At 41.4% G+C, this 27,541-nt stretch overlaps 2 protein-coding genes across 6 annotated transcripts in view; one reads left to right on the plus strand and one right to left on the minus strand.

The window, feature by feature from the left end:
• The window catches only part of tspoap1 (TSPO associated protein 1), a 47,678-nt gene extending 35,730 nt beyond the window's left edge, over positions 1-11,948 (minus strand). For 3 of the 5 annotated variants that reach the window (XM_028420685.1, XM_028420683.1, XM_028420682.1), the window contains exon 1: positions 10,055-10,933. In XM_028420685.1, coding sequence (XP_028276486.1) covers positions 10,055-10,933 — 879 coding nt within the window. Of the gene's footprint in view, positions 1-10,054; positions 11,049-11,774 lie in introns of those variants that run through there. The other 2 variants (XM_028420681.1, XM_028420684.1) reach the window with 2 other exon arrangements.
• A 6,678-nt stretch (positions 11,949-18,626) lies between these two features.
• On the plus strand, positions 18,627-26,549 carry LOC114446571 (scavenger receptor cysteine-rich domain-containing group B protein). The gene is made up of 11 exons (XM_028422223.1): positions 18,627-18,762; positions 19,860-19,889; positions 21,142-21,180; positions 21,627-21,929; positions 22,068-22,136; positions 23,790-24,104; positions 24,669-24,728; positions 24,963-25,043; positions 25,149-25,454; positions 26,054-26,143; positions 26,233-26,549. The coding sequence occupies exons 1-11, from the start codon at positions 18,627-18,629 to the stop codon at positions 26,547-26,549; spliced, it is 1,746 nt and encodes a 581-aa protein (XP_028278024.1).
• The last annotated feature ends 992 nt before the right edge of the window (positions 26,550-27,541 follow it).

Here is a 27,541-nt window from a genome sequence, read left to right on the forward strand (position 1 = left end):
CTCATCTCCCTGGGGTACCTGACGGTGACAGATTAGGGGGGTCTCTCATACACGGAGAACAAAGAGCCAACACAAGACACCCCTTTACTTCCCCCAGGCATACAGCAATCTACCTCCTCCACCCTCTCACAAAGACGTCCTCTGGGTGGGGTTGTGCAAAAATAAAATGCACATATGCTTGTTAGTACCTTTTTTCCATATATCAAGGTTATAAGATGTGAGAACATAGCTGTTATTGTGCAGGACTGGGATCCATGATGCAACCAAACTCTTTAATCCAAATGAAGAAAAACAACTAGAAGAAATGGTGACTATGTGTTACCATCTACTGCTTCCTTTTAAAGCTGTTACAACACTATCCTATCCAGTAATTAAAAACTCTACCAGCATGGTTGTCTCATCAGTCCACAAATTAAATGTCACAATCTTATGAGCCTCTGAGGGCTTAATAAGGCACCAGACATGTAGAGAACATCTGGCCTTTTAAAAAGGAAAAGGACGAACAGGAGGAGGGGTCACCAAATTATTTCATTTAGTGCAGCGTCAGCAGAAAGTGGATAAAGGGGAGACAAAATGTAGCGGAGATGAATTGTTTCTCCTCCCCGATCCTCCATAGGCTCAACACTAAGAGCTTCAAAAGGATATAACCCTTCATCCATATGATTCCAAAGAAAATTACATTATGCATACAAGCACATCGAGCCCCACTATAACACCAGCAGCAATTTGTAGACATTGGTAGAAATGGCTTCACTTAATCTAATTTAACATTTAAAACCACATCTTTCATCTGCATATTAAAAACAAGTGCTACTTGTCATTATGTTTATCAAACGGACACTTCACTCCAATCACATCTGGCCACATCTGTGTATTCTAATACAATGTATATGTTACTAAGGGCAAAGCGAGCATGTGACAAATGTGGCCACATTATTATTCATTTTTTGTTAGCGATAATAGTGCTTTTAGATTTCTATAAGCGAAATAAAAGGTTTTAATGTGTACACACAACCAGTTTGGGCAACTAATCACTTTAATAACTTTGTGTGTCATGGGGCAGGCTGTGGGCATCAAGTGAAGAGAGAGGCTGGTAAATAAAAGGCAATGAAATAATCAGCCTGTCATTCATGGATGGACTTATGTTAGCAAACAGTAGCTAGCTAGTTACCTAACTAACGAACCAGTGCACCAGCATTATGATTGAGAGACATGATAAAAACATAGCGCACAGCGAGACACATTCAGTCTTTATCCATACGCAGTTTTTAAAGATCTTAACGGTTAGCGCTTAACGGTAAGAGCTCTCACTCCTTCGATCATTCACAACACTAAATACATACACAAACACGCGATGACACAAGCCAAGATTGTTTGTGCTTGTCCTAGTAAAGTGTCCAGGTGACAATGTGCTACACATTAAAGGTTCGCCTTTTCGTTCCATGTATTATACGTAATTATTTCACGTTTAGATTTATTAATCCATTCAAAATCGTCCACGGCCGTATCGCGATGCATCGAAGAATCAATTTTGTCTCCCACCACTAGTCGTCACTGCAGTTTTCCAGCCAGCATCTCATCGCCTTAAGCACACTGAGCTGAAAAATTCCCCCAGATTTCCAGCACAGAGAGGTATTTTGTTGAGCATGAGGAAATCCCTTACTGTATCACAGGTCAGGTGCAAACATGCTTGTTGGCTATTGTGTTTGCTCTCTGTGGGTTGGCAACGTTACAAAATATTGATTAGCCTGCCCTTGGCCGTGTGTTAACACAACACTGCTCTTCAGGCAGCAGCTCCTTTAAAAACAAAATCAAAAGAAAGGGGACATTAAAGTTGACTCTAAAACACATCTCTCCATCATTAAGTGATCATGTTCTATAGGCTTAACAATGACATGTTTTACATTTCAGATGGAACATAGAGCAGAGCAGACCAGGATGAGTTTCCAGTTCAGAGATCCAGGACAGGGCAACAGAGGGTCAGGAACAATCATTAAATCTCTGAGAACCATGCTGGAATGTGTAAACACTATAACAGTGCCGAAACAAACCTTTACACAGACAAAAAACACATCTGGTAGAGGCAATCCTAAAATGAAAAAACATATGACCTTTCTTGACAAACACTAGGTCAACAAAATGAATTTCCCTTTCATCCAAGCAAAAAGCATTTCCCATTGTGAGGGGGAACACTAGCAATCATGGGTTTCATCTGACCAGCAGTTTGGGAGAATGAGCAAATGACGCAGAAATGTCACCGACAGCAAACAGACCCTGCAGGATGCCATATAGGCCAGATAATTTATGTTCAAGGGGAGCCAGACACTCTTTGTGTGACACAAATCAGCTTTGGCCACACAAAGCACACTCTCCTGAGGATCCAAACAAGTACAGTATACAATGAATTCTGTGCAGTATATGGTGTTCCTCGATGCAAGAGCCAGACAGCAGACAGACAGACAGTGTTATGGCTGGAAGAGTGAGAGACCAGCACTCCAGAGAATACCCCCGCACTCTTCTATCAATTATTCACAAGTCATAACATGGCTGGCCAATGCAACACACTCACATGTGCACACACACGCACACAACTAGGACTAGGCAAAAATCAACAACAGGAATAATGCTATGTTCTGGATTGTTTGCTGAAACTATCCATATAATGAAATACTGTAATAATTCAATTGGAAACTACTTTTGGTAATTGATTCATTACTTATTATGAACCAAGGAAAAATGTATCACCCCCAATGTAAGGTCTGCTGTTTTGTTATTACATGCTGTTTTTTTCCATTTGGACTATTGGCATGGATAAAATAATTCATTGCTTTACAATTATACTTGCATTTTTCAAGGGGTGATTAATCAAGAAAATATAATGCTGAATAAACGTTAATTTATTTGCAGTACAGAGGGCCTTAGGGGAGTCTGCAGTCTGTGCAGCACACCCTCAGTCCTTATTATTGATTCAGATAAAATCCCTGAAGAAATGTGTCATGAAACTAAACATTTAAAAAAAAAAAAAAAAGCTCAGGCAAGAGAGGAGGGATCCTTATTCCAACACAGCAGTAACAACAACAGATTGTGTGACAGAAAAAGGCAGATACATACAAAAAATAAGCTGGATGGCCGCATAAATACAAAATACAAGTAAATACAAAGTGTTCTTTCATGTTGAATGAAATACTGCCCAGAGAATGTCCAGAGATCAGTGGAAATGACTGTTGTTTTAAATTAGTAATCAAGAGATGATATGTCATCTCACATAGTGGATATTTGGCTCATCAAAAGCACAACACTGAGTGGCTGACTCATATAAGTACATACATGCTGTGAGATTTCTGATTAATTTCAGGGAATTAAATGCAAAGTTGTGGTATAATCAGGTCTTTTCTACACATTGTTCCAATTTCAGATGTCCCATTGGTACGAACTGGGTCAGCACTGACTTGCAGGACTGCTACCAAAGCAGTCAACTCCCAGCTGTCTGCAATTAGCAACCAATCTATATCAAAACCTTCAAACAATGTAACCCAAAAAGACAAGAGACTGGACAATGGACCTTACTCCCAGTATTCTGATGCACAGGTATCTGGCATTCAATTTGCAATCTATATCTAATTGAATTATATGTTACGACTTGAAGACTGAAAATCAATCCAGTTTAAATCAATAATACACAGTGGGTAAACTATCCTAGCTGTCCTACCAGTCTACTACACACACATTGTTTACACAGACACTGTGCTCTAATAATAACCTTGCCTCATTTCCATTGAGGAGACTGTGGAAAAAGAACCCAGGCTTTAATAGTACCTCTTAGCCTTAGAAATCTCTCTGCACTTGAGCTGCTTTGAGTAGTGGAAACAGCTCTCTAGATTTTTTGCTGAGCATCAGTTATGCCATTTTATTCACAGCAGGGAAATGACACGTTGACGAGATACCAAAGGCTATATTTACTGGCTCTGAGAGAAAGGCTGAGTGACACATTAGGGTTAGGATATCTTAATAGGCAGGAAATGCCCTGCTCACTGTAACAACTGATGGAAAGGCATTTCTTGTGTAAACAGAGCTACCCCTGTAAACAAAGAGGAGCTATTTCCCCACACAAAACTCCAAAATAACAGTTTTGGACATCAGCTACAAATAAACTGCAGCTGTCAGAGGTAACTAGAGGATAGAGTAAATAGATCATTACTGTAGTACTGCTGCATGGTACAATGATGCTACAATAAACAGAAGACCACTTTTCAAAAACCACAGACTGTCAGTCTGGCCTTTTAGCTTCATGATCAAAGGGGGATTACAGCTATCTGCAAAATTAACATCTTCAGCAGTGTAGCAGGAGAAGGGGGGGGGTTACATGTCATCTCACTGAAGCTCCATTTGGAACCCACACTGTGTGTAATACTGACAATCAGAGAGGCAGCCATATGGTATCAAGACAGGTGTTAAAGAGAGTTGCTCACAGAGGACCACACAGTCAACAAACATGTTAGCCTTTCAGTGGAATCGTGCTTGATTCTTCCATGAAGGGAAGCACGATGCTCCCCAAACCATACCTAGAAATGATAACATGCTCTATAATGGTTCTAAATTAAAAATGTTTTACAACAGCAAATGAACACCTACCTATGATTTTATAGGTTTATTATGATGAACTATGTTTCATCAAGTGCCACCCAAGCACCTTTCTATCAATAAACACATAACTAGGTGGAAGAAATGAAATACGACTTCTACCAAAAAATACTGTACTATACTGATATGAAGACAGCTTGGTTGTGTTGTGACTTCTTCTAAAATTATATACCAGTGTGTAAATAGCCATGGAATAAAAAAAACTGTGAGGCCCCTTTTCAGCAAAACATTTAACATAAAATCAATGTGGTATAACTTACTGTTGAGCTAACCCACACTGTCTCATGGAGATCTGATAAACCACCCACATTTATAGTCCATTTATAACACAGCTGATTCAGAGGATGCTCTGTTTCAGCCTCTTCTCAGTGTCTACTCAGCAACTTCCTGCACCGTTCTTAAATCAATGTCTGTCTGATAAAAAAGCCATCTTGCCATACAAACACACACATCCCAGACAGTCATCAATTACAGGCGGAACAGGTGATAAGAAAACAAAGGAACAACCCTCGCTGTAAAAAATTGTGCAATTATAAAGTAATCTAAGAGAGACAGCCCCCCCACTATAAAAAGGACAAATGATTTCTAATGGGTCATTTGATGCGCCCTCTCAAACGTCTGTGGTCACAGATCTTCTCCCAGGTTGTGTGTTGACAGTTCATTAGGGGTTTGCTAAACTGATGCGGAGAAGTGGTTAATAAAGTGTGCGGGGGGTGGGGAACACAGCAGGCAGTTATTGCACAGGGATTACTACCTTGCTGAGATGACGAAAACCTGTCACATCTAAGGATACAAAGCAAAGTGTCTAATATTTGGATATGTTTAAGAACTTGAATGGAAATGCTGCAAAAAATATTCCCCATAAATGTTAAGAAAAGGCTCTGATCATGCACCTGTCATATTTTAGTACAGTATCGGTAAGCAGGTGCATAGAGTCACATGACTGAAAAAAAGGCAAATGGTGTAGCTGGTTTAGTGGCTGGTCCACATGGCTCAGGTTGATTCAGCTGCCTTCATGTGTTACCATTCACAGTTTAGGATGGAGACACTGTTTTGCTTGCAGAAACAAGGAGCTGTCAGCAATCTTTAAAGGTGACTGCTTAGTCCATTAGAACCTTTCACAATCCATTATTTCTTATGTTTTGGGACTTTATTGACACTACAACCTGAAGAAGTATTTAGTTGGTTTGAGGTGGTGACAGATGCATACCGTATCTCACTGCTGTATATGAGCATCCACTGGGTTCAATATTGATTTTTAATTAGCTACAGCATTAGGTGGATCTTATGTTTCCGAGGAGCACATGCAGAGGCATGAACAGTTACAAGGTCACACTAGATCAGCATAATTGCTGACAACTTTACTACAGCACTGTTTTTGGTAACTTCACAAGTTCAGTTTAACAAAAATTCTTCACACTAACAAACACACTCTCTCCTCTCAGTCAAAGATTTTAACCAACACCAACACAGATCACACAGTCTGCAACATTAGTGGGAGTGCACGCCTTTCTGCCTTTCTCCAGGCCTTAAACATGTTGATAATGTAAACATCAGAATCATGTCCAGGTGTGGTAAACAAATGTTCCACACTTACCTTTCTCATTCCTTCAACTTCAAAGCCACCAAGGTTTGCATAAAGTGAGTGGTGCCTCTTCCCTAACAGTGATGTCGGGGTGATATTAGCAGTGGTTGGGACTGGGAGCGCTTTGTCCAAGAGCCGATGTTGCATAATATTCTGCTCTCTAGGCCCCCTCAGCTCCTGCTGCTGTCGCCCAGGAGCTTCAGCCTCCTCGCGGCTCTCCATCTCCGCATGCGTTGGTGCAGACTCAGGCTGCTCAGGCCGAGTGCACAAATCATACATTACTCTCTGTCAAAGTCAAACAGCGTAGATGGGATCAATATGACCAAATGAGGTGCCCGGCCAAGACCGAGCCATCGCATGCTTTTCATTTGTTGGAGGAGAATTACACGGATCAGCTGTTGCAGGTTGACTTCAAAATGATGAAGATGTCACTGTCCCCTGTTCGCCAACAGTTCAAAAACAGTTTTTTTTCCACATCTAAGGTGAAACTACGCAGAGGACTGTTATTGTTATGGTTGTCAGTAACCAAATGCAAGAGTGTAAATCCGACAAAACAGCACTAGTTGTGACTAACAGCAGTTACGGATGAACCAAGAGTTGTAAAGTACCTCCTCTCGTTCTGCGCAGTGACGTTTTCCAAAATGAGGACAATCAGCTCCAAAGGGATATTACATATTTTCAGCCTTGGCATGTAAAGGCAATTCAAGAGTATCACGCATTCTTGAGCATACTGATTTTAGTATTTATCACAGTGTGGTACTCAGATTTAGAGTCCTGCTCACTATAATAACAGAGACCGCTGAGGCCTGAGTGAGGGTTTTTTTTTTTTTAGAGAAAAACGAAGACACACCAGTCCGCTTCTTACCCTACGTCTTGTTCAAACAGCCCATGTAGGCCAAACAGAAATGGCTAAAAACAAAAACGTGTGATGGAGAAAAATACCAGAGAACGATATAACTAACAGGTCCCCACTCCGGTCCTCATTCTCTCAGTGAGGCTGAGGTGTGGGTGGCATGTTGACTCCACAGCTGTGTGTCTGTCCTCATTGATGCTGGTGTGTCAAAAAGCATTTCATCCAGATGCAACAACGCTCGACAGGGATGCTTAATCCCATCTTGTTTGCAGCGCCATAAAGGTGAAGAAAGAGGACGAAGGGAAAAATGTGTGTGTAAGACGGCGAGTGTCGCTGAGAGGAGGGGGCAGGGAGGGCTGCTTCCCTTATCCTATCACAAAAAGGCTGGCTTTGAGACGGGGCCCAATCATTGCTTCGACTAGAGCTCGTTTCCATGGAGATGACGCTGGAATGATGTCGGCTGCCTATTGATTGTTCAAGAGGCAGTAGACACTGCAACAGAGGGAGGCTGCAGGAGGCAGGCAGGGGAACAAGTGTGTCCACACAGTTTTGATGTTTTACTGCAGTTGTGCAATAAAGAAAAAAATTAGATGTCTAACAAGATGATGCTGCTCGTATTTTAGAAATGCTGGAACCTAACCTAATCTATGATGTTAGGCAGAGTGATTGAGGCAGCAAAACATAAAAGTAGTGCATCACACTCCATTCATCCTTCATCCTTCATTATGTAACTACAATGAAATGAGCAAGGAAGCTTAATAAATCAATTTAACAAGCAGCAATGTAAACACAGGCCTAAGGAGGGGGTTTGTTGGGTGGAGGGGCTAGCCTTTTGTTAAGTTCTCACACAACACCAACAAACAATAATAATATTTGAAAAAAAGCTCAAATGATCTTAAAGAAGCCGTAACATTATTTCAGATAGCAACTGTTTACTGCATCCAAACTAAAGGTACAGATGGATCATTTTTGACATAGCTAAGTAGAAGGGGTTATGGGCTAAAGTAGAGGAACTTGTTTACAATACATTTTGCTAACTAATGCCAACACTGTCTGGTGGGCCAGACCAGAAAACGCCCAACAACAGCAGCTGCTCTTGGGCTGAACATATTTTTAGAGCCATAACTGTACACACGCAAGGAACGAAACATGACAAAAACAACAAAGACGACTTGGAAAACAAACCTTTACCACTGTTTCTAGAGCTTGTAGAAAATGAATGAACATTTTGTAAAAAAAATGTTCAGTGTTTTAGAAAAAACAACTCTATACTGGTAATTTCTGGTACACTGCCAGTACATCATCAACAAATCTGTCAAACTGCAGTGGCTCATTTTGCCAAATCTTCTTTCGTTATATTTTTCTGCAATGCTCTAACACATTGAAAGGTTAAAAAAAAACAGATAAGACTTCGGCCTGTTTCAAACATTATTAATTACAGTTTGTTCTAAAGACCATGACTATAGTTGCCCAACAGCTGAATTCTCAGCTTACATGAACTCCACTGAACACTATTTCGATTCTGTTGAGCTCCTTGACATTATAAATGTACTCCCTGAATGATGTTGACAGCACGACAACCAACTAACAAAATATGTGAAATCACTGCTGTGCACAAGACCACTGCTATCAGCATGTGTATTTGTCACATTTTACAAAGCCCAATAGCGTAAATGTAAAAAATCTCATTGTTGTACAACAAAGAAAAGGCTCCAGTCAGTATTTACCATTACATGTCAAACCAGATATGTTGTGCACAGAGAGGATCTGTAGCCATCAGGGCTCAGTGGTATTGACATTCTTTCATACAAACATACTTTGACAGCCTCCCAGTCGGCCTGCCATCAGACTGCAGTGCAGACAGCAGGTCAAACACAACTGACATTACAGCAGGAAGGGAAATCAATCCTAAACTAGTTAGTTTTTCCTAAAGAGGTTTTTTGATGAATGAAAAAATATATAAATAACAGCTAAAACAGACATAATTGTCTAAGGTGCCCAAGAACCTACAAGATGAAATCATTGAGCTGCAAAGCAATGACGAACCTAAAGCAAAGTACAATGACTTCCCTCTGCTTCAGTTTTATAAACTCTATGTATGTGCAGAAGACTTTGCCATTCTGACGAGACATGCACTGAGATCTGCATCTTGCATCTCTGCTCTAGACAACCTATAGTTGTGAGCAGTTCTTTTCAAAACTGACTCTTGCAAAATCTCGGTTCCGCTTAAGACCGACTGACAGCAACCCTGAAAATCAATAGTGGATAGCATCATCGCCAGCAGATATCAGAGGCCCAGTGAGAAAGAATCAGTAAGAGCCATCGCATTAGGGAGGTCAATGTGTGAGCTTTTATGCACGCACGTGTGTGTAGGTGGGTGTGTAGGAGCCATTTCAGCCCACTTATAATAAGAAGTGCAGATTATTATTTTTATTTTTAAGTTTATTATTAAATGCAAAAAAAGCATGTTAGGAAAATGAATTTGTCACCTCATGTAAAAAAGGTTCCCCACCCCTGGTCCATAACAACAGTTACATCAGAACAGTGCTATGCAAGAAATATGAAATAACCATGAGGCTGGGCAAGTGGGCACTGCTGTTTGGATAGCTTGCTTTGATTCAAGCTTTGGTTAATTATTTAATTTCCTAAAAACTTGATCCAAAATTTAAGAGAGGAAGCACACTGACCCACTTCTGCCACTCAAACAAGAGGCTTAAACACATCCACCCACATCTCCTCTCTGCACACATCCACCAGTAACCACATCATAGCAACATATCACTCAGGGCAGATAATATTAAAAATGGGCAAGTTAAATATTTTGTAAAACAAAAACCCTACAGCAAAGAGGCCTGAAAAACATCACACTTTTGATTTAAACGTATGCAGATATTAGGCAAGTTTCTACCTAGAAAGCTACTGAATTTTAACTTTATCTTGTTGGGATGTTAATGAAGGAAAATGAACCCGCTTACCTCCATGTTTCTTTCCATGCATTTGGTGGCCATTGACTCATCTGACCTAGAGGACTCAGTAGCACAGTAAGAGGGCTGGTCGTCCCAGCCTGCATGGGGAATGTTGTGAGGGTGACAAATTCTCAGAGAGCTGAGCTGACAGGTGTCCACGACTGCAGCAGTGGTTCTGGGATCAGCTGCACATGAATCCCTTCCAGAAGACGGCTTCCACCGATCTTGTTTGGCTTTCCTTTTAGGTGAGTGGGAGGCACTCTGGGATCTCTGTAGCGAGGCCCTGGAGGAAGTTCGGAGAGGCCTTGTCTGACAGGAGTTACTGCCCTCTTCCTGAGCTGGCTTCCTTAAGAAGTTTTTGAAAACATAACTGGGGTGTCCTGCTTTCTGTGTCCCTTGCAAAAGTCTTGCATGGGCCTCAAGCAGGTGGCAGAGGAAAATGGCCTTTTCTACCTCAAATTCCTGCCTGTGATGCAGTTTATAGGTTGCCTGCTCACCATTAATCTTCTCATACAGTGTCAGCAGCAACTGTTCCAACTTTGTATACGTTTGACCGCTGCAAAAACAAAAAGCCTTTTTCCCTGTGGACTCAACCTTACTATACTGTCTGCCTTTAGAGTGCACTTCCTCCACCAGTAGTTTGCCGAATCTATCCTTTTGGCACCCTCGCTTGGCAGCTAGCTCCCTCACAGTCCTCTGCTGCTCCTTCTCTGCTTCTTCTCGCAGGCGCCTAAGCTCCACAGCGAGCTGTCCACGTGCCCGCTGCGATCGGTTCTTCTCTGCTTCCAAATCAGCACGCAGCCTCTCCAGCTCCTGTCCATAGTCCGTCTGCCCCTGGCATGGTTTCTTGGATGACAGTGCCAGAGGGTTATCCCTGTCTTCCTTCATGATGCCTCATTCACAGCACAACATGCAAGGAAAGGTGAGTGGAAGTCATTTCTAAAGAGAGGCCATGCATCGTGCAGCATGCAATTATCATCATCAGGTCATGGGAAAGATGAGACTGTGGGCGGATGTGAGAGAGATGGAAAAAAAAATAGCCAAATGTTAAGATTAATAAGAATGAAATGTTAATAACATAGATAGTGGTTAAGAGACAGATCCTCTCAGTTTGAAGGTGGAATAAGAAAAAAGACAGCAGTCAGAGATGGCACAACAAAATCTATTTTCTTATAAGTTATGAAAAAAGCTTGTTAAAAGAGGAAAACATCTTAACTACGTTAATATCGGATAATATTCTTATACACTATGATAAATTACCAGATTTGTTACACAGCAACATAAAAAAACCAATTCTTCATATACTCAGGAAACACAATGAAGACTGGAGTTTATGTAAGGGCATAAATGTAACAGTCAACCAATGCAACAAGTGAAATGTCCAGCAAACAACCCTGCACAGTTAGCTCCCATTACTGAAAAGCAGTTTTACCCATCACTAGCTCCACTAAAAGTAGCGGTGCCCATATGGACGCCTGTGCTCGGCTCATGTTACAGAGAGGATGGGGGGCTTCGCTAATTCGAGCTAATAAACTAGCTTAACTTTAATATGATTAAATACTGGCATATGTTCAAATAAATGACGGAAAACATGGCAGGCATTTTAAAAGCATGAATGGCAAGTCTCTCCTGGAGCTACAAGTCTCTACTATACGCTACTACGTCTTGTTAGCTAGTGCTAGCTAACCCGTTAAGTTTTCTTGCAACAACTTATCGTAATAAAACTCACCTCTCAGCGGACTCTATTGTTATATGTAGTTTTGCATCAATAGAGACATCTTCTTTTAACCACAGTACTCTGGCCGGCTTTAAAACCACTGGCGCAGCAATACGGAGAATGGTACCGTTAGTAGTTAAAGGTCCACAGAGCCATGCAAGCAGAGGTTTGTTTATCTGACAGACACTTGTGTCACACTCAGCCTGTCCAGCGTCATCCTGCTGGCCCGACCACGAGCTGTGCTGCCTTCACGGCCACTTCGCCCGTGTTTCCTATTCACATAATCGCATTGTAAGTGATGCAAATAATGTGACAAAACGGCTAAAGAAAGTATAAACAGAAACATTAAAATTATCATGCCACAACAGCATGACGAGTGTTTGAATATCGTGTGCTGTATCATCATCATCAATCAAAAATTTCAGCAGTTCCTCTCTTAAGAGTTGTTTTACCGCCGCTAATTCTACTACTAATTGCCCTCTGTAACTGGATGATAACTGTGTTACAATCCCCTCTGGCTACATAAATAGGCCTAGATTTGCGTGGTTACATGGTTTACACGTTTTGTTTTGTTGTTTGTTTGCTTGTTTGTAGACAATAATTAGAGTTTTACAGACATCCCCTGAAGGCAACATAAGAATTGCTTTCCAACATATGGTCCAACCAACTAGTGGGAGATGGATGACCACTAGTGGCCACACGCTGCTAATGCTGAGTTGTTAAGGGTCGAAAATTTGTCTCGATTAATTAGAGGCATTTTGTGATTTATAATTGAAAGGGTGGGTTCATTTAACATACATTGTATGTATTAGTATGTATTAGTAATACATTAGCTTGTTTTTTCTAGTAACCTGGTATAAGATAAATCACACTGTCTGACATGATGCTCTATTTTGTAGAATCCAATCTTGCTGGTGATCAAATTCCTTCATTTAAATGTATTAATTTATTTTCAGTTTATTTTATTCTAAAATAACACCCAAACATGTTTTTTTCAAAATAGATTTGTTCAAGATGATTTGTGTGCATGACAGAGGTTTCTCTGTGGCACTTTTTTTTTGGATAAGTAACAAACAGGAAGGAGGGCAGTGAAGGCAGACAGAGGGCACAGCAGGCTGGGCTAAAAATAAGTTCACAAAAACCCGACTTCAAAGTCAGGCACACATGGAATGTACAGTTGAATATGAGCCACAGGACCCTGACAAAATACTTCCTGAGATTTAGTTATTTGGCAAAGGCAATGATATTGAAGTGTATAAATCCTCAAAGGTATGTACATACTTTTTCAATATCATGTTGCCAAGATCCATCAAACTCTGTCTGACCACTGGGTGGCATGTGTATCTGCGGAGGATTCCTCTGGTGTATTTTTCCGCTGTTCTTTTTTTCTGTTTTTGATCAGCACCAGTGTAAGTGCAGTAGCTGACAGCATCTCTAAGGGTTTGTGTTCACTGTGAGGAAGAAAGATAAAGAGACGGACGGACAGAAAGAGCCACGGCACGCCGTCCTGTTATCAGAGTGTCCTTGGGCCGCTCCCTGTCTCATTCCCATCTCTGTCTGCTCACGTGTGGCAGACTGTTGTGAAGAGGCAGAAGAGAGCCGGCTGAAATAAATAACTCCAGCTGCTGTGCTCTTCCACTGCACAGTTATTTCTATATCTCTATATTTCAGTGATGAGACTCCTGCACACATCCCTGCTACTGTACATCTGCCCTGATTTGCTCCTTATATTCATGCATATTTCTGTCTGCACGCTTCTCACATCTGCCCTGTGTTTGTAGCACAGATCTGAAGCCATGCATATGACGTGCACATATTTCTCCAGCTATATTTTCACACACAGTGTGTTCTTGCACATATGGCCTCTGTATTTTTGGACACGACCATCTGGCAGTCCTTTTTGTATGTCCTTACTCATTGTAGATGGAAGTTTATCTGATATATCTGCAATATACTTCAGATTATTTTTTCTGATCTTTTTGGAACCATTTATCTTTATCAGGACCTACACAATAAATTACTTTATGACATTTGTATTGAGTAAGTAAAACCTCTGTAAATAGATTTTATTTACTTAAGCCAAATGACCAGAGGCTGGTAGTGCTGCTTTACAGTCTACTATTACCAAGACATTTGATTCCCCTTTTCATTGTGATTCAGAGTGCATATTGTCATTTATAAGAACTATTTGGCACTTCAAAGGACAGGCTGGCATTTCCTTGCAGTTTTTTTTGTAAGCATAATACCCTTAAGGTTATGTAATTTCCAGAAGCATCATCTTATCTAAATACTTAAAGTAAATACAGTACATCCAGTCAAGCCTATATTCAGACAATAGTTTCTGGTTTCATTCAGTTCAGATATTGAAGAGCTGCATGACAATAATGGATTTGATTCTACATGGGATGTGTGAACCGTGTCACAGTTTTCACCACCTGTGGGACACAGAACACTACCATTCTTCTTGACCTATTTAAAATGAGTCTCACAATGTCTTCACAAAGGTGAAAGGATGTCACGCAGGACTATTTGTGTTAAGTTCATAATTAGGACCCCTATAGCCAGAGGGACCAAAACCATTAACCCACAGCTTTGTCAAACACATCCACTAGATGATCTTAGAATTTCTACCTCCTTACATGATTTTTTTTGCAGCATTTCGGTTATGTAAAAACAAGCAACATGAACAGACACAATAGCTGACCTTACCAAATGTTCATAAGGCATCATCATAATTCTCATCTTCTCCTCACACTCTTCCTCTGCTCGGAATTTCAGCTAGGTCTTCCTCCAACCTTATCTCATCCAGGCCCTTTGTTTGCTTTGTTTTGACTTTTCAGCCACTGTCAGCAGCAGCAGCAGCACATATTGAGCTTATTGTGCTTTTCAGCAAGAAATATGTAAGTTCAAACATGTTTGAGCAGTGGAATCAGGTTTTGTTATTTCAGCTGTCACATTATGTGAAGCAAATACAGCCTGATCCTGCTAAAAATCATAAACAAGCATCAACAATATGAAGAGGAAACACTAGTGTGTGGGAAATAATGAAGTCACAGTTGGCAAAAGATTTCTTTTTAAAGTGTTTCAAAGGTGAGAGGGACTTCCAGCCACAGCCATAGATAGCTAGTTTTGCTCTTCCCCACTTTCTACAATGGTTGTTTAAGGGACCTTTGTGCCAAATATTTAGGGTTTTTTAGGTTTTCTCTCACACTTGAAGATAGCATTAAACCCCTCTCTCTGGTGTAAAGCACATGCAAGCTCGCTGAAATTAGTAATACACTGCTAAAGAACCAAATGCTTAACAGTGAGTAAATCATTTGTATATGGGCAACATTTTAACATTTGAAGATGGCTACATAAGATGCTCTCATATAGCAATTTGTGTCTGGCAGGTTTACAAATATGAACAGTTAAAGTATTTAGCTATTGCTGCAATTAAATAATTATTGTGCTATAGCCCCTGCTCTGAATGCAACTGTGCATAATTTGGCTGTAGAAAAACACTACTACATTCAGTGTCCTCTTTAAGGAACACTGCTGCAGGATTTAGTGGCATCTGGTGGTGAGGTGGGAATGAGGTTGCAATCTGGGCTACTGTTAAAACCTGGAATGCATCAGGAGCATCCTGTAAGATCTCATTTAAGCCAAATATATCAATAAATAGTTAAATGAAGTTTTCCCAATTACACCCATTTGCTGCTGTGTGTGTGTGTGTTGTTTTCTGTCCTGGAGGTTCAGAAAATGAGCTTGTAACAGAATTCCTATATTTTGGCTCAGCCACTGATTTGGGTGACAGCGCAGGAAGGAGCCCTGAATTGGTCCTTGAAATCTCTGACAATGACCGTGAACAGCCTGCACGTTTCTCTGAGGCTCAGGGAGGATTAGTGCTTGGAATCAATTGGTGTTAGTCTGCTACACAATTCAGAGAGGCCCCGAGCTTTTTGCTTGTCAGGAGCCATACAGTGGGATGAGTATTATGTACAGTGTAATGAAAGTGCATGGACACAATGAGCCTCTGACTAGTCTATGTGAAATGCTAATTAGCGACAGAAGGTGTTAACAGAACACTAACAGAGGAAAGACATAGTACTCTACCTAAAAGAGTACACTATGTTTAGTATGTTTACAGTATGTATAGTTTTTGAAAACTATTGGAAGTTAGTGAATTCAGTTTTTATTTTCTGTGGGATGAAATGAAGACTGGATGATGTCCAAAACTTTCTGTGAACTCCAGCGTACAAGTTTAGGAATCATCATTCTCATGTCTGCATTGCTGCTCTGTCCGCTAGTTTAGAGCACCTCTGTGTGGGAGAGTCCCAAAACACACACACACACACACACACACACACACAGGACCTAAGGCGCAGCCTTGTCTCTCTCTGAAAGTGTGTGCAGGGATGAGCAGGACCGCACCTTCTGAGAGCGCTACCTGAAACTGGAGATGAAGGGGTACCAGTAAAGGGTTAGCTTTCATTGTCTTTGTCTTTTTTTTTTTTTTTTGGCCCCTCCTGTTTCTTTTAAGCATAGACAGGTACAGGGCGTTAGAATATTAACATACAATGCTGTGGTATTTATTGTTTTACGTAATCTCTGTCACTGAAGCCAGGTACTTATAGCCACGCAGGGTTAAGAAGATGAAAGACCTAAAACACATTGAGCTGGATACTCCTGCATCCATTTCTTTGCAAAGTTTCTGTATTTTCTGTGACTTGTGGAATTAAGCTGCACGCTGTCTGAGTTCTGATGACATTTTTTTAGTTCTGGGGGAGGATACCTATTTTATATTTTTATTTATTTTTCCTTCTGGGTCGAGATACATCCTTAAAACAGGTATGTATTGTTTTTCCATTATATGCCTGATATACGCCTTCAATTTAATCATCATTTTAACATGAACCTGGCTCAATGCAGTGGATGGTAACATCTTCAAACTCATGTTTTTTATGCATTTTTGTAATAGAACAATGTGATCTTGAGTCTTGAGATTATGTCATGTCAACTTTGCAAAACTGCTTTATATTCTCCAACTATTATTTTCCAAGATGTATTTCTCCTTCTCATTGAAGGATTATGTTCAGATTAAGTGCTGACAAATGCATTGATTCCCTGTTTGAATGACACCAAATTCTGGGACTGACAGTCTTATTCTCTGGTTTATCTCAGACATTAATGCGGTATTTTTGTGGGGCCGAGATCTTTCAGCTATTTCTCAGCACTGGGAAGTGAGAAGGGAGGGGAAGCAGAGCCGACACAAAAGGCAACATTATTCCCCAGCGGATCTGCGCTACATCCTACTATGAATGGAGTATTGAAAAACATAACATTGGGGACTAGATTATTTTTCATCCCTCATAACGGAGCCATTTGTCCCAGAGTTTCGAGTGGTTTGTTGGTACAGTCTGCAAATGAGACAGTGCTGCTCCTCGAGTGCTGTGCTGGTGCTAAGATCCCCACCTCCTAATTAGAAGCACCGTGACTTCTCCGTGGGCCCCTGGCCTGCTGCATGTTGTGAGACGCTGGAAATGGATTTGTAATTGTTTTCTTTTCATCACTAATGTGTGTTCAATTTACCTGCACAAGCTAAAGATAACTGTATGTATACAGTACAGTGGCTTAATACTTTAACGTCACCCCCACCCCTATCAGCCCTCGCCTCCTGCTCTCCGAGGAGACGAGAGGCGCCCCTGCAGTGTCATCAGGTGCCTAAGCGTTTTGGAGGGTTCTAGTGACAGATTGCAGGAAGCAGTGCTTAGGCCTGACGATGGGGACCACAGAAAGCAGAAATGTCTTTTTGTGCCCCCTGGGCCCGGAATGTCCACTATCTCAAGGGTCCAATATCAAATTCTCCCCTCATCATCCCCTAATACACATTCCTGTGTAAGGTCAGGGGGGAATTCTGCATTAGCAAAGAGACAAACAACAGGCCAAGGCTGAGCCACACACTCTGGTCTCCTAATGACAACAAGCTTCTAACGACACTCCACGCTCCATTTATGGGAAATTTCAGTAAAGAGGATATTTAGAGTTTTAAAATCAGCAGCTTTGTTCAATGAAATGATGTTAAAATGATCAGATCAGGCTGCATTAATTAAGTGTTGAATATATTGATACATTTAAATTGAATAAACATAGTAAAGGTTTTGCTGACAGGATATTTGGATTCATCGGAGATGGATTTGCATCGGAGAAGTCAGCAAAACTATTCAGTGATTTGATGACCTTTAATGCCCTACGTTTATGCCGTTTTCTTCCGTTATTCTGCAGTGTTTGATAAACGTCATCTTGATGTGTGGTATTTGGTGTCTGGCAATGTTTCTATCGAACTCTCCTTACTGAGTGATTGTCAGTGAATCCCGATATTCTCTGTCTGAAGGAAAATCCCCTTGAAAACAATGACACAGGTGCCTGCCTCTGTCTGTAACGCTAGCCTTTCCCAGCTGCTGATGATGCTCACAAACCAACTCACTCAAACTCTCAGTGTAACAGACCGTGCCCTGCTGCCAGGTCGGCGGCCATTTTGTGATAAAACACACAACAGCAGTGTAACTGGGTGTATTTGTTCATATCTGGGAAATTTAGTATGTATGCCAACTGAACTTCCTTACCGCTCACTGATGTCCATGGAGATCAATGTGTGTCATGTGACCTCTGGGAATGATTTTTTTTTTTTTGCGCTATTGCCCAGTCCTGACCTCAGACTATCAATACCCTACTACAGCACAATAACAACAACTGCAGGCTCCATCAGAGAAAACAATCCAATACTATAATCAGACTACTCTGAACCAGGACCAGGAGTGTCTGCTGTTGCATATAGCCATGAGAAGCCTGATGAGGGGGACTACGTGTGTGTGTTGCAGGCGGATGGTCAGTCAGGCAGCCATGCGAGGCCAGCGTGTGGTGGAGAGTGAGTGCAGGTGCTGGAACCCGGCCGTCTGGCTCCTGGGGTCCCTGCTGGGAACCCTCTTCTTGGTGGCCGTCAGTGTGCTGCTGCGACTCGGTGAGTGTGTGTGTATGTGTGTGGGGGGGGATGCCTGGATGTGTACAGATACACTACCGTTCAAAAGTTTGGGGTCACTTGGAATTGTCTTTATTTTTTTAAACAAAATATTTTCAATGAAGATAACATTAAAGTAATCAGACAAACAGTCTAGTCATTGTTAATGTGGTAAATTACTATTGTAGTTAGAAAAGGCAGATTTTTAATGGAATATATACAAAAGTATACAGAGGCCCTTTTCCAGCAACCATCACTCCTGTGTTCTAATGGTACATTGTGTTAGCTAATGGTGTAAAAAAGGCTAATTGATGATTAGAAAACTCCTGTGAAATTAGCACAGCTGAACTGTTTTGCTGATCAGAGAAGCTATCGAACTGGCCTGGTGACCCCAAACTTTTGAACAGTAGCGTATATCATTTCATAAAGACACATCAGTGTTTTACTTTTTTGCATTTGTGATATCATGTAACACTGTAGGTCAATATCTGCGCTGATTATTGCTTTAGTGTGTTTATGTGTGTATATGTATGGAAATGTAACAGACCTCTTAGTGCTCTTGCTTCATGTCTCAGTGTCTGATACAACAACATATTAAAGTATAAGATGTCCTCAAACAACCATTTTCTATCTGTATGAAGATCCGAACCAAATCGCACACATAGTTAATTTATTCCTCCAAAACAAAACAGACCAATATATATATAAAGAGCTTTAACATTTTTGGATTTTCCTTCACCATAAACTCAAACAGACTGTGACATTTAAGCTGATTTCTGTGTCAGTGCTTAAACATGTGTGAGCTTCTGATACTGCTCTAGAACCGGGTGTACCGGTGAGTGAACTCCCTGTAGATGCTTTTGTGTCCACAGTTACTGTCTGTCCTGTGTTTCCCAGTGATCGCTGGCTAGAAGCCCTACAGTTATTTAGAAGTGAGCCAGGATCAATTCCACTCACATGTAGCCTACAATACAGGAACCAATTTATTTAAATGTGCTGACACCAACTTATTGGTTTCATCTTTTGATAGAAATTGATTTTGAACAGATGCCCAAATGTTTTGCTTTAACATTTTTTTTGTTCATTTCTAATTTCAGGAGACATGAAGATAAACAAACGAGCTGTATCCAGTAAGTAACAAATCCCTGATCCTCCTTAGAATAACAACAGTGTCTCCTCACAGAATATAAGCTGCTGTGTATGATGTCAAAGATGGATTCACAGACCCCGAGGCTTAAAGTATTCAGTTATATGTATATAATGTTCTGTTCATATTTCAAATGAAAGGAGCCTAAGAATTGGCCTACATTGGGTGAAATGTTTTTAAAAAGTCACCCTGGTGTCTATGTGGGAAGTTGAAATCTGAGCTATTTGTCTTCAGGCATTTGAATGTCCTCCATCTTCCAGGTTAACTCCTGGGAAAACATGTGAACATCAAAACACTAACATCTTTGAAGGGCACATTGATCCTCTGTGCTTTGCTTAAAATATTTAAAAGTATTGATTTGGCTAACCTATATAAAATAAAAAGAAAGAAAGAAACAAATATCATGTGTTTTGGATATTGTGTGTATGTTGTGTTAGTTGGATGGTGACAGCAGTACTGGACAGTGATCCAAAGATAACGCCACACTACTTCTATTCATGTTCACACATAGTTACAAAAATAAAGGGACATTTCCACATCATCTAGGTAGAGTACATGTAATACCTATAGCCTTAAATAATTAACAAATACCCGCCTCTGCAAGTGCAGTAAGATAACATGCATGTCCACATCAGTCAGTCTTTAGTCTCCTTCAGTGCTGTCCAACAGGGACAGGGTCTTACACATTAGTCAAAACTCCAAAGCCACGACTAAGAGGTTGGCTGGACTAATGACACATTTGCTAGCATACAGTGCTTATGGATTTACTCTCACTGCCAGAAGAATGTCTGCAGTGTAGCTTTAAACTGAAGTATTGGACAGAATGATTTCTGACCTGATGGTGGCACTACAGGGACATGCAGTTCATGTTTAGGTGGTGCAACTTGCATGGCTTAACTGTTCAATAAATGTTGAGATGCGTCTCCTCGTGGTGTCAGGGTTTCATCACATTTAGTATGATTGGACCAAGTGTCAAAACGTGACTTTCTCCTTTGCTTCATGTCACTAACACGGTTAAAAACTCAAAATAAAGCGACAGGCTAGCATATTTCAGTTTGTATCTGTGCAGTCAGAACAGGCCTTCTGTTGTGGTTTCAGTCTGTGTCTAGTGTTACAGGAAAATAGATATAGTAGATATAGAGTACAGTAACTATGGAAGGCCAAGAACCGCCTTTCAACAAATAATTTGACCATACTTTCTCGCTTTCTCTCCCCTCCTCCCTCCCCTGTTTCAGCAAATGACGTGCAAAGCTCAGTCAGGACGCAGTATCAAGGTAAGCGAGAGCTACCTCCACCTTCTCACTTTACCATAACATTCATGCTAGTTAAGAACATGCCTGCATTGAAGTAAAGCTATGAAAACCTATCAGTGTCTGGATGTGTCCATGAAAGACAGTACAGGAGGTTGAGCAGTGCCCAGGGCTTTTTAAACAAGGTCACTTTCCCAGCTCTCCATTTCCCTAATCCCTACTTATTTGCTATGTAACCTCCCACCCCACCCTCCTGCATCCACCTCAGCCTCTTCCAAGGAGTCATGTGGCTTATTGTTTGCCTAAACTTTGGATTAGATTTGTCCTAGAAGAACTTTTCTTCCTATTACATGTCATTAGAGTCAGGCCAGTCTATCTTATATCATTTCTATCAGAGATACACATAGCAGAACTTTTCTGAGCAGTAAAAGACTTGAACCTGACTAATCTTTGCCCTCGTCTCTCCAAAGTACAACTGGTGAACGGGCGCACCAGGTGTGAGGGCAGGGTGGAGGTGCGCTACAACGACTCGTGGGGCACAGTGTGTGACGACGACTGGGACATGGTGGATGCCAACGTGGTGTGTCGGCAGATGGGATGTGGAGTGGCCGTGGCGGTGCGCAGCAGCTCTTACTTTGGACAGGGCACAGGTCACATCAGGTTGGATAATGTGGACTGCAGTGGAAGTGAAACAGACCTGAGCCAGTGCGCTAGTCTGGGCTGGGGTGTCCACAATTGCTACCACTATGAGGATGTGGGAGTCACTTGCAGAGGTACAGCCCTCATACTCTGCTCACTGCTACAGTGTATGAGCTGTGAATCATCTCTTTGTATAACACTAGTAAGAGAAGAGGACAAAGTGACAAAAAATTAAAAATAAATATTCTGCTTTCCTTTCTTTTGGCTACCAGAACCAGCCTTGGTGGGGTTCAGGGGTTTCGAGGAACTAACCACACCACCTCAGGAGAACTCTGGTTTACGTAAGTGTCCTCTGCTTTTATCAAAATGAGATTGGTACTCTGCCAAGCTGTAATCTGGGAGGGATGAATTGGCCTTTTTTCTCAAATAAAATGGCCAAAATCCATAAATGAAAATGAGATTCTAAAACAAGGACTGTATGGAAGAAAGTAATACCTTTTTTTCTAGGGTCCACCTAGTTCCACTCTTTGCAACTTCCACTTCAATATTTCCCTGTTTTTCCTGTCACTATCTCCATTTTCCACAGCAGGCCAAGCCTATGACTCATGTTTGTAATAGCGGACAAAGTTAGTGGCTAACTGATTAATCACATACACATACGTCAATTAGCTTGAAACACACATCAAGGACAGGAATGTCACTGAATCACTGTCAGTGTCTCCCATAATAATGTGGCCATTTGGTAGCTAAAAGACAAAAGGAGGTGGGGGTGGATGCTGAGTTCATGTTCTATTACATCGCTCTGTAACAAGCTTCTCCACCATTTTCTTGGCTACTATAGAGACATCTCTCTTCATACTCAGAGATTTTCACAGAGGCCCAATCATGTGCCCACATAAAGATACATAGCCACGTATTTCAATCTGCTGTTTCGTGCCAGGATCATGTCATTTCTTTTCATGTGGCCGCACAGGTGGAAGTGTCTGACTTTGAGAATCAAACCACACCTGCGTGTGGAATTAATCTCTAGCAAACACAGCAGATGAAATTAGTGTGCCACCTCCAAAATAGGATCCATGCCATCAGGCTGATTTGCATAAAGCTTTAAGCACAGATGCTGCTTTGTCTCTTCGCTAAATAAATGAATCTCACTTTCACCTCATTCCAATTCGAATTTAAAAATACACATTATCTAACAGGCTATAGAATATGCATATTTCAATCTGAGAGAAATAACATTTCAAAGCACCTTTTCTGTCTGATTAAATATTTTTTTCAACATGAAATACACACAGATCTAGTGGACAGGTGGCAGGCCAGCTGTTGGCACAAAATGCAAGGGCAGATTTTATTAAATAACGACTGTTCCCTTATTTTGTCATTGTGTGGGTCCAAAAATGTATGAAAGAGAAATATTTATTTAAATGAACTGAAGCAGACAACCTCAAAGGCTTCAGGAAAGAAAGTGGCTTTTGGAAATTGTAGAAGGGGTCCAAAAGGCCTCTTGGATTCCAGGCCACCCTTATTGTTTGCAGGGTTTGCCTTTGTTGTGGTCGGCCTGTTGTTTTTTTCCTCTAATTCCCAAGAGGATGATGAGAGACCGGAGCCGAGTCTAATTTAGTTGGAAAGTGACGTATCTAGTGAATTCTCAGCGGCGTCATGAAATCCACTGAGAATGTAGGGAAGTATTCCAAGTTCATGGCTTTCTTCAATGATGGACACATGAGAATGTCTATTGTCTCCGGGGTTTTGTCTGGGATGAGGCATAAGATGACAACACCTGTGCTTTTTGTGTGGCCCTGCACTCCCCCCCTTTCTCTATGTCAGTGTCCTATAGTCATTTCTTCAACCTGCACACACAAAGTTAGATTTTCCTCTGATCCTCCCCAACATTAATAGAGATTCTAATAAAAACCTAGTACATATATCTTCTGTAGAGAAATGTGTACTCAGCATCAACCCCTGCCAATTCTTTACTCTCCCTCTTGTTTTAGGAGATGGCACCATCCGGCTGGTGAATGGACAAAATGCCTGCCAGGGCCGGGTGGAGATCTACTACCAGGGAAACTGGGGGACAGTGTGCGATGATGACTGGGTCCTCAACAATGCCCAAGTGGTGTGTCGACAGATGAGTTGCGGTAGTGCCGTCGCCGCACACACCAACTCCTACTTCGGCTATGGCACAGGGCTGACTCTCCTGGACAATGTCAACTGCTATGGCACTGAGCAGGACTTGACTAAATGCAAAAGCCTAGGCTGGGGCAAACACAACTGTGGCCACCATGAGGACGCAGGGGTTACCTGCACTGGTACGCTGCACTCAGTCATGTCATGTCCATTAACACAGGAAGTACATAATGTAAGCACACAAATAAATACAAATAGGACCAAATATCTACTGACATGCTAACAGCTCTGTGTGGTCTTATTGATGGTGCTCTGAGCTAAATGCTAACATGAATACTGTTGTGTGTGCTGAACTTAAGTACATTCACAATTTAGCATGTTAGCCTGATAGAATTGGTTTATTTCTACAGCTAATTTGCATATTAACTCATTCACTCATAGCTCATTCAAGCATGCCAACAAGCTACAGTTCAGCTAAAGCTTAGGTAGATGACATTCAACCAGACAATAAACCTTATGGTTCTAGAGATCAGTTGGCAGGATCCTCTCAGGACCATGAATTACAAAGTTTAAAGGAAATAGCAAGTATATGGACCTGGATCAAAATAGTGGACAGACAGGAAATGATTTGAAAATAATTGAAGAATTAACAAATTGTTATTTGAATAAAATGGTGTTGATGTGTACATTAGCTTCATTGTTTTGTATTGATTTAAAAATCTCTTTCTTTTTTTAACTCACTTCAGGAGCCATTACTATGCCGCCTACAGAAATGCAGAGAGGATTCTGGACACAGAACACTCAAGGTAAAAACAACTACTGCTGATGGATTTTTTTCCACAGCAGTAAATAAAAAGAGCACTTTTGCCAAATGACCAACAGGGGGAGCCATTTGCTCCCTGTTGTCTTTGCTGCAGCACACATGGTGTCACATAACATGGTGGCGAAAGTCTTCCACAGACTCAAACTCCACCATTATCAATCAAACCATTCTTTTTTTGTCTTCATTCCAGTTCCAGTCACAAATGTTCCCGTCACAGTGCCAAAAACTACCACCACCACCACCGCCACCACTACTACTACTACAACTACTACCACAACTGCTCAGGCAAGAGGTAACAGTACTGAATTCTGGTTGGTTAACACTATGACATCAGCCATGTAAGAAGAGCAGTTTCTTCTTCAAGATGACACTCATGTCTGTTTTTCCTGTTCATCCTAACCAGCTATTCGTGTGGTGAACGGTAACAGCAGCTGCCAGGGTCGTGTAGAGGTCCTCTACAAAAATGTTTGGGGTACTGTGTGTGACGATGACTGGGACATGCCCAATGCCAACGTGGTGTGCAGGCAGCTTGGCTGCGGCCCTGCTATTGCGGCCAAGAGCCTGGCCTACTTCGGCTACGGGTCCGGCCCGATCCTCCTGGACAACGTGGATTGCCGTGGCACTGAATTGGCGCTGTCCCAGTGTTTCCACCTGGGCTGGGGTCAGCACAACTGTGGCCATCATGAAGACGCTGGAGTCATCTGTGCACGTAAGACCTGACTTTGATTACATAGAGTTAAACCAGGCTCCACAAGGTTTACACAACGTGCATAAGCACAGGGGGAAAGTCTGTATCTGTTCTCATATAATCATCTAACTTAAGTCATAGATTCCACTGAAAACTCGTACCTCCTATTTATCCAGTCATCTGTGCCCGCCCTGCTGAGCTGTCCAGTTGCAATGCATGACTGTAGTACTCTGAGGAGACAGCCCAGAGAGCATAAAAAATACAGTGGATGAGTCAAAGCACATCAGCATCACTGCTTGCCTGCAGGCCAGATTACACTTCTTTAAGCCTAAAAGCACACAGAGCCTCCTCTTTACTTAGACAACAACCCCCTGGTTCAGATTGATGAGGAAATGTGATTATATTAATTAGCTATCTTGAGCAATACTGCTTTTGTTGGGTAATTAGAAAACACAAGGGAACAATACACCTTGACAAAGAGGGCTGGAAGACTTGCTTCTGCAAAGTGTGTGGAACTAGGTAGCAAACAGGCTTCATATCAGTGCAGTAATTAGAGGACAGCCTTTGTGACCTGATATTTCCTGCACAGAAGAATCACTCTGTTTCCTCTGCCTCCCCAGCATTTGACCCTCAGCTCTTCCTAATGCCAAACGTACGTGACTTCAGAGTAACAGAACAGACACCGGTCACCACCACCACACCTACTGAAGGTAGGTCACATTTAACTCACATCTGTTTCCTTTGGACACAGCGTCAAAGTCTGTGGAAAAAATCAAAGTACAACACTTTGTTTTTGCAGGAATGATGAGGCTGATAGGTGGCCAGCACCGCTGTGAGGGCCGTGTGGAGATGTACCTAAATTCTCAATGGGGCACAGTGTGCGATGACGCCTGGGACCTCCCCGACGCCCAGGTGGTGTGTCGTCGTCTGGGCTGTGGGGACGCCATGGCGGCACGGGGGGAATCTTTCTTTGGGCCCGGCACGGGAACAATCCTGCTGGACAATCTCAAGTGCACCGGTATGGAAGCCTCCCTGCAGCAGTGCTCCCATATATCCTGGAACGTGCATAACTGTGACCACTCTGAAGATGCTGGTGTCACCTGTTCACTGTTGTGATTTCAGCAGAAACACACTCCCACCTCCTCCCCCTGGGTAGGAAGTGGGCGGACCAACATAGGACTTGTATACATTATGTAAATAACAGCGTTCACATTGCTGAAGGAACACCCCACCAACAACATACGAAACAACTAATATGGAACTATATGATTACATATTATAACTATGTCTATTAAGCACTTTATAATTATGATATAAAATACAGTGTACACATTTGTATTTGATAAAGAAAAACTAAGCTATACCCGTGTCTTTCTTTGTTAAAATATTTACTGTACATGTTACACTTTGATCAATAAGTGAGGAATATACTGCAAAGTGTGCATAAAGGTTAAATATTTTAGAGCCACATTTCACAAATATGTACAATAAAATGAATGGGAAATGAGACCATAAGAAAACAAGGACACATTCAATAAATAAGTGTGTATCCTGTGAATATATCCAATAACTGTTCTGTTAACCCCGTATAAATAAATGTAACTAATAATCCTTTATATGTGATGAAATAAATGTTCTTATTTTTGTTATGTTTTTGGTGTAAGACAGCAAAAATCACTGAACCTGTCATAGACACGTGTATCAGTTTGATACGTTCATCCATTATTTGGATTTTGTCCAAGGGAGATGTGGATGCACCTCAGGCAAAACAACATGTCTCCAGTTACAGGAGAGAACCAGGCTGAGATTCAGTCGGTCCGTTTCAGCTTTTTATGCATTCTGCTATTTTCAAGCCTGACATTTCCTTCCATTCATTATTTATGAACCTTGCATTTGTGGCTAATGCAAAGAAGCTGACTCTGAAGCTCACAGGCTATGAAACGTTAGCTCAGTTAGCACATGTAGCTAAGAAATGATATTTTCTGTTTCATGATGAGATAATGGACTAATAACAGCATTGATATGTGGCAATAAATCCATAATTGTAGTGTAACATCTGCAAAACTGGAGTATAAAGACAGCAACCAGTAAAATATACCGTATTAATA

This window comes from Parambassis ranga, chromosome 14 (assembly GCF_900634625.1).
Source record: "Parambassis ranga chromosome 14, fParRan2.1, whole genome shotgun sequence".
NCBI lineage: Eukaryota > Metazoa > Chordata > Actinopteri > Ambassidae > Parambassis > Parambassis ranga.

Bases quoted from the DNA above. Each gene is read 5' to 3' on its own strand.
- LOC114446571 (XM_028422223.1), top strand. From the start codon at position 18,627: ATGGTCAGTCAGGCAGCCATGCGAGGCCAGCGTGTGGTGGAGAGTGAG. The intron at 18,763-19,859 runs GTGAGTGTGTGT...TAATTTCAGGAG, and splicing joins CAGTGTGCTGCTGCGACTCG to ACATGAAGATAAACAAACGA. The intron at 25,455-26,053 runs GTAAGACCTGAC...CTGCCTCCCCAG, and splicing joins CGCTGGAGTCATCTGTGCAC to CATTTGACCCTCAGCTCTTC.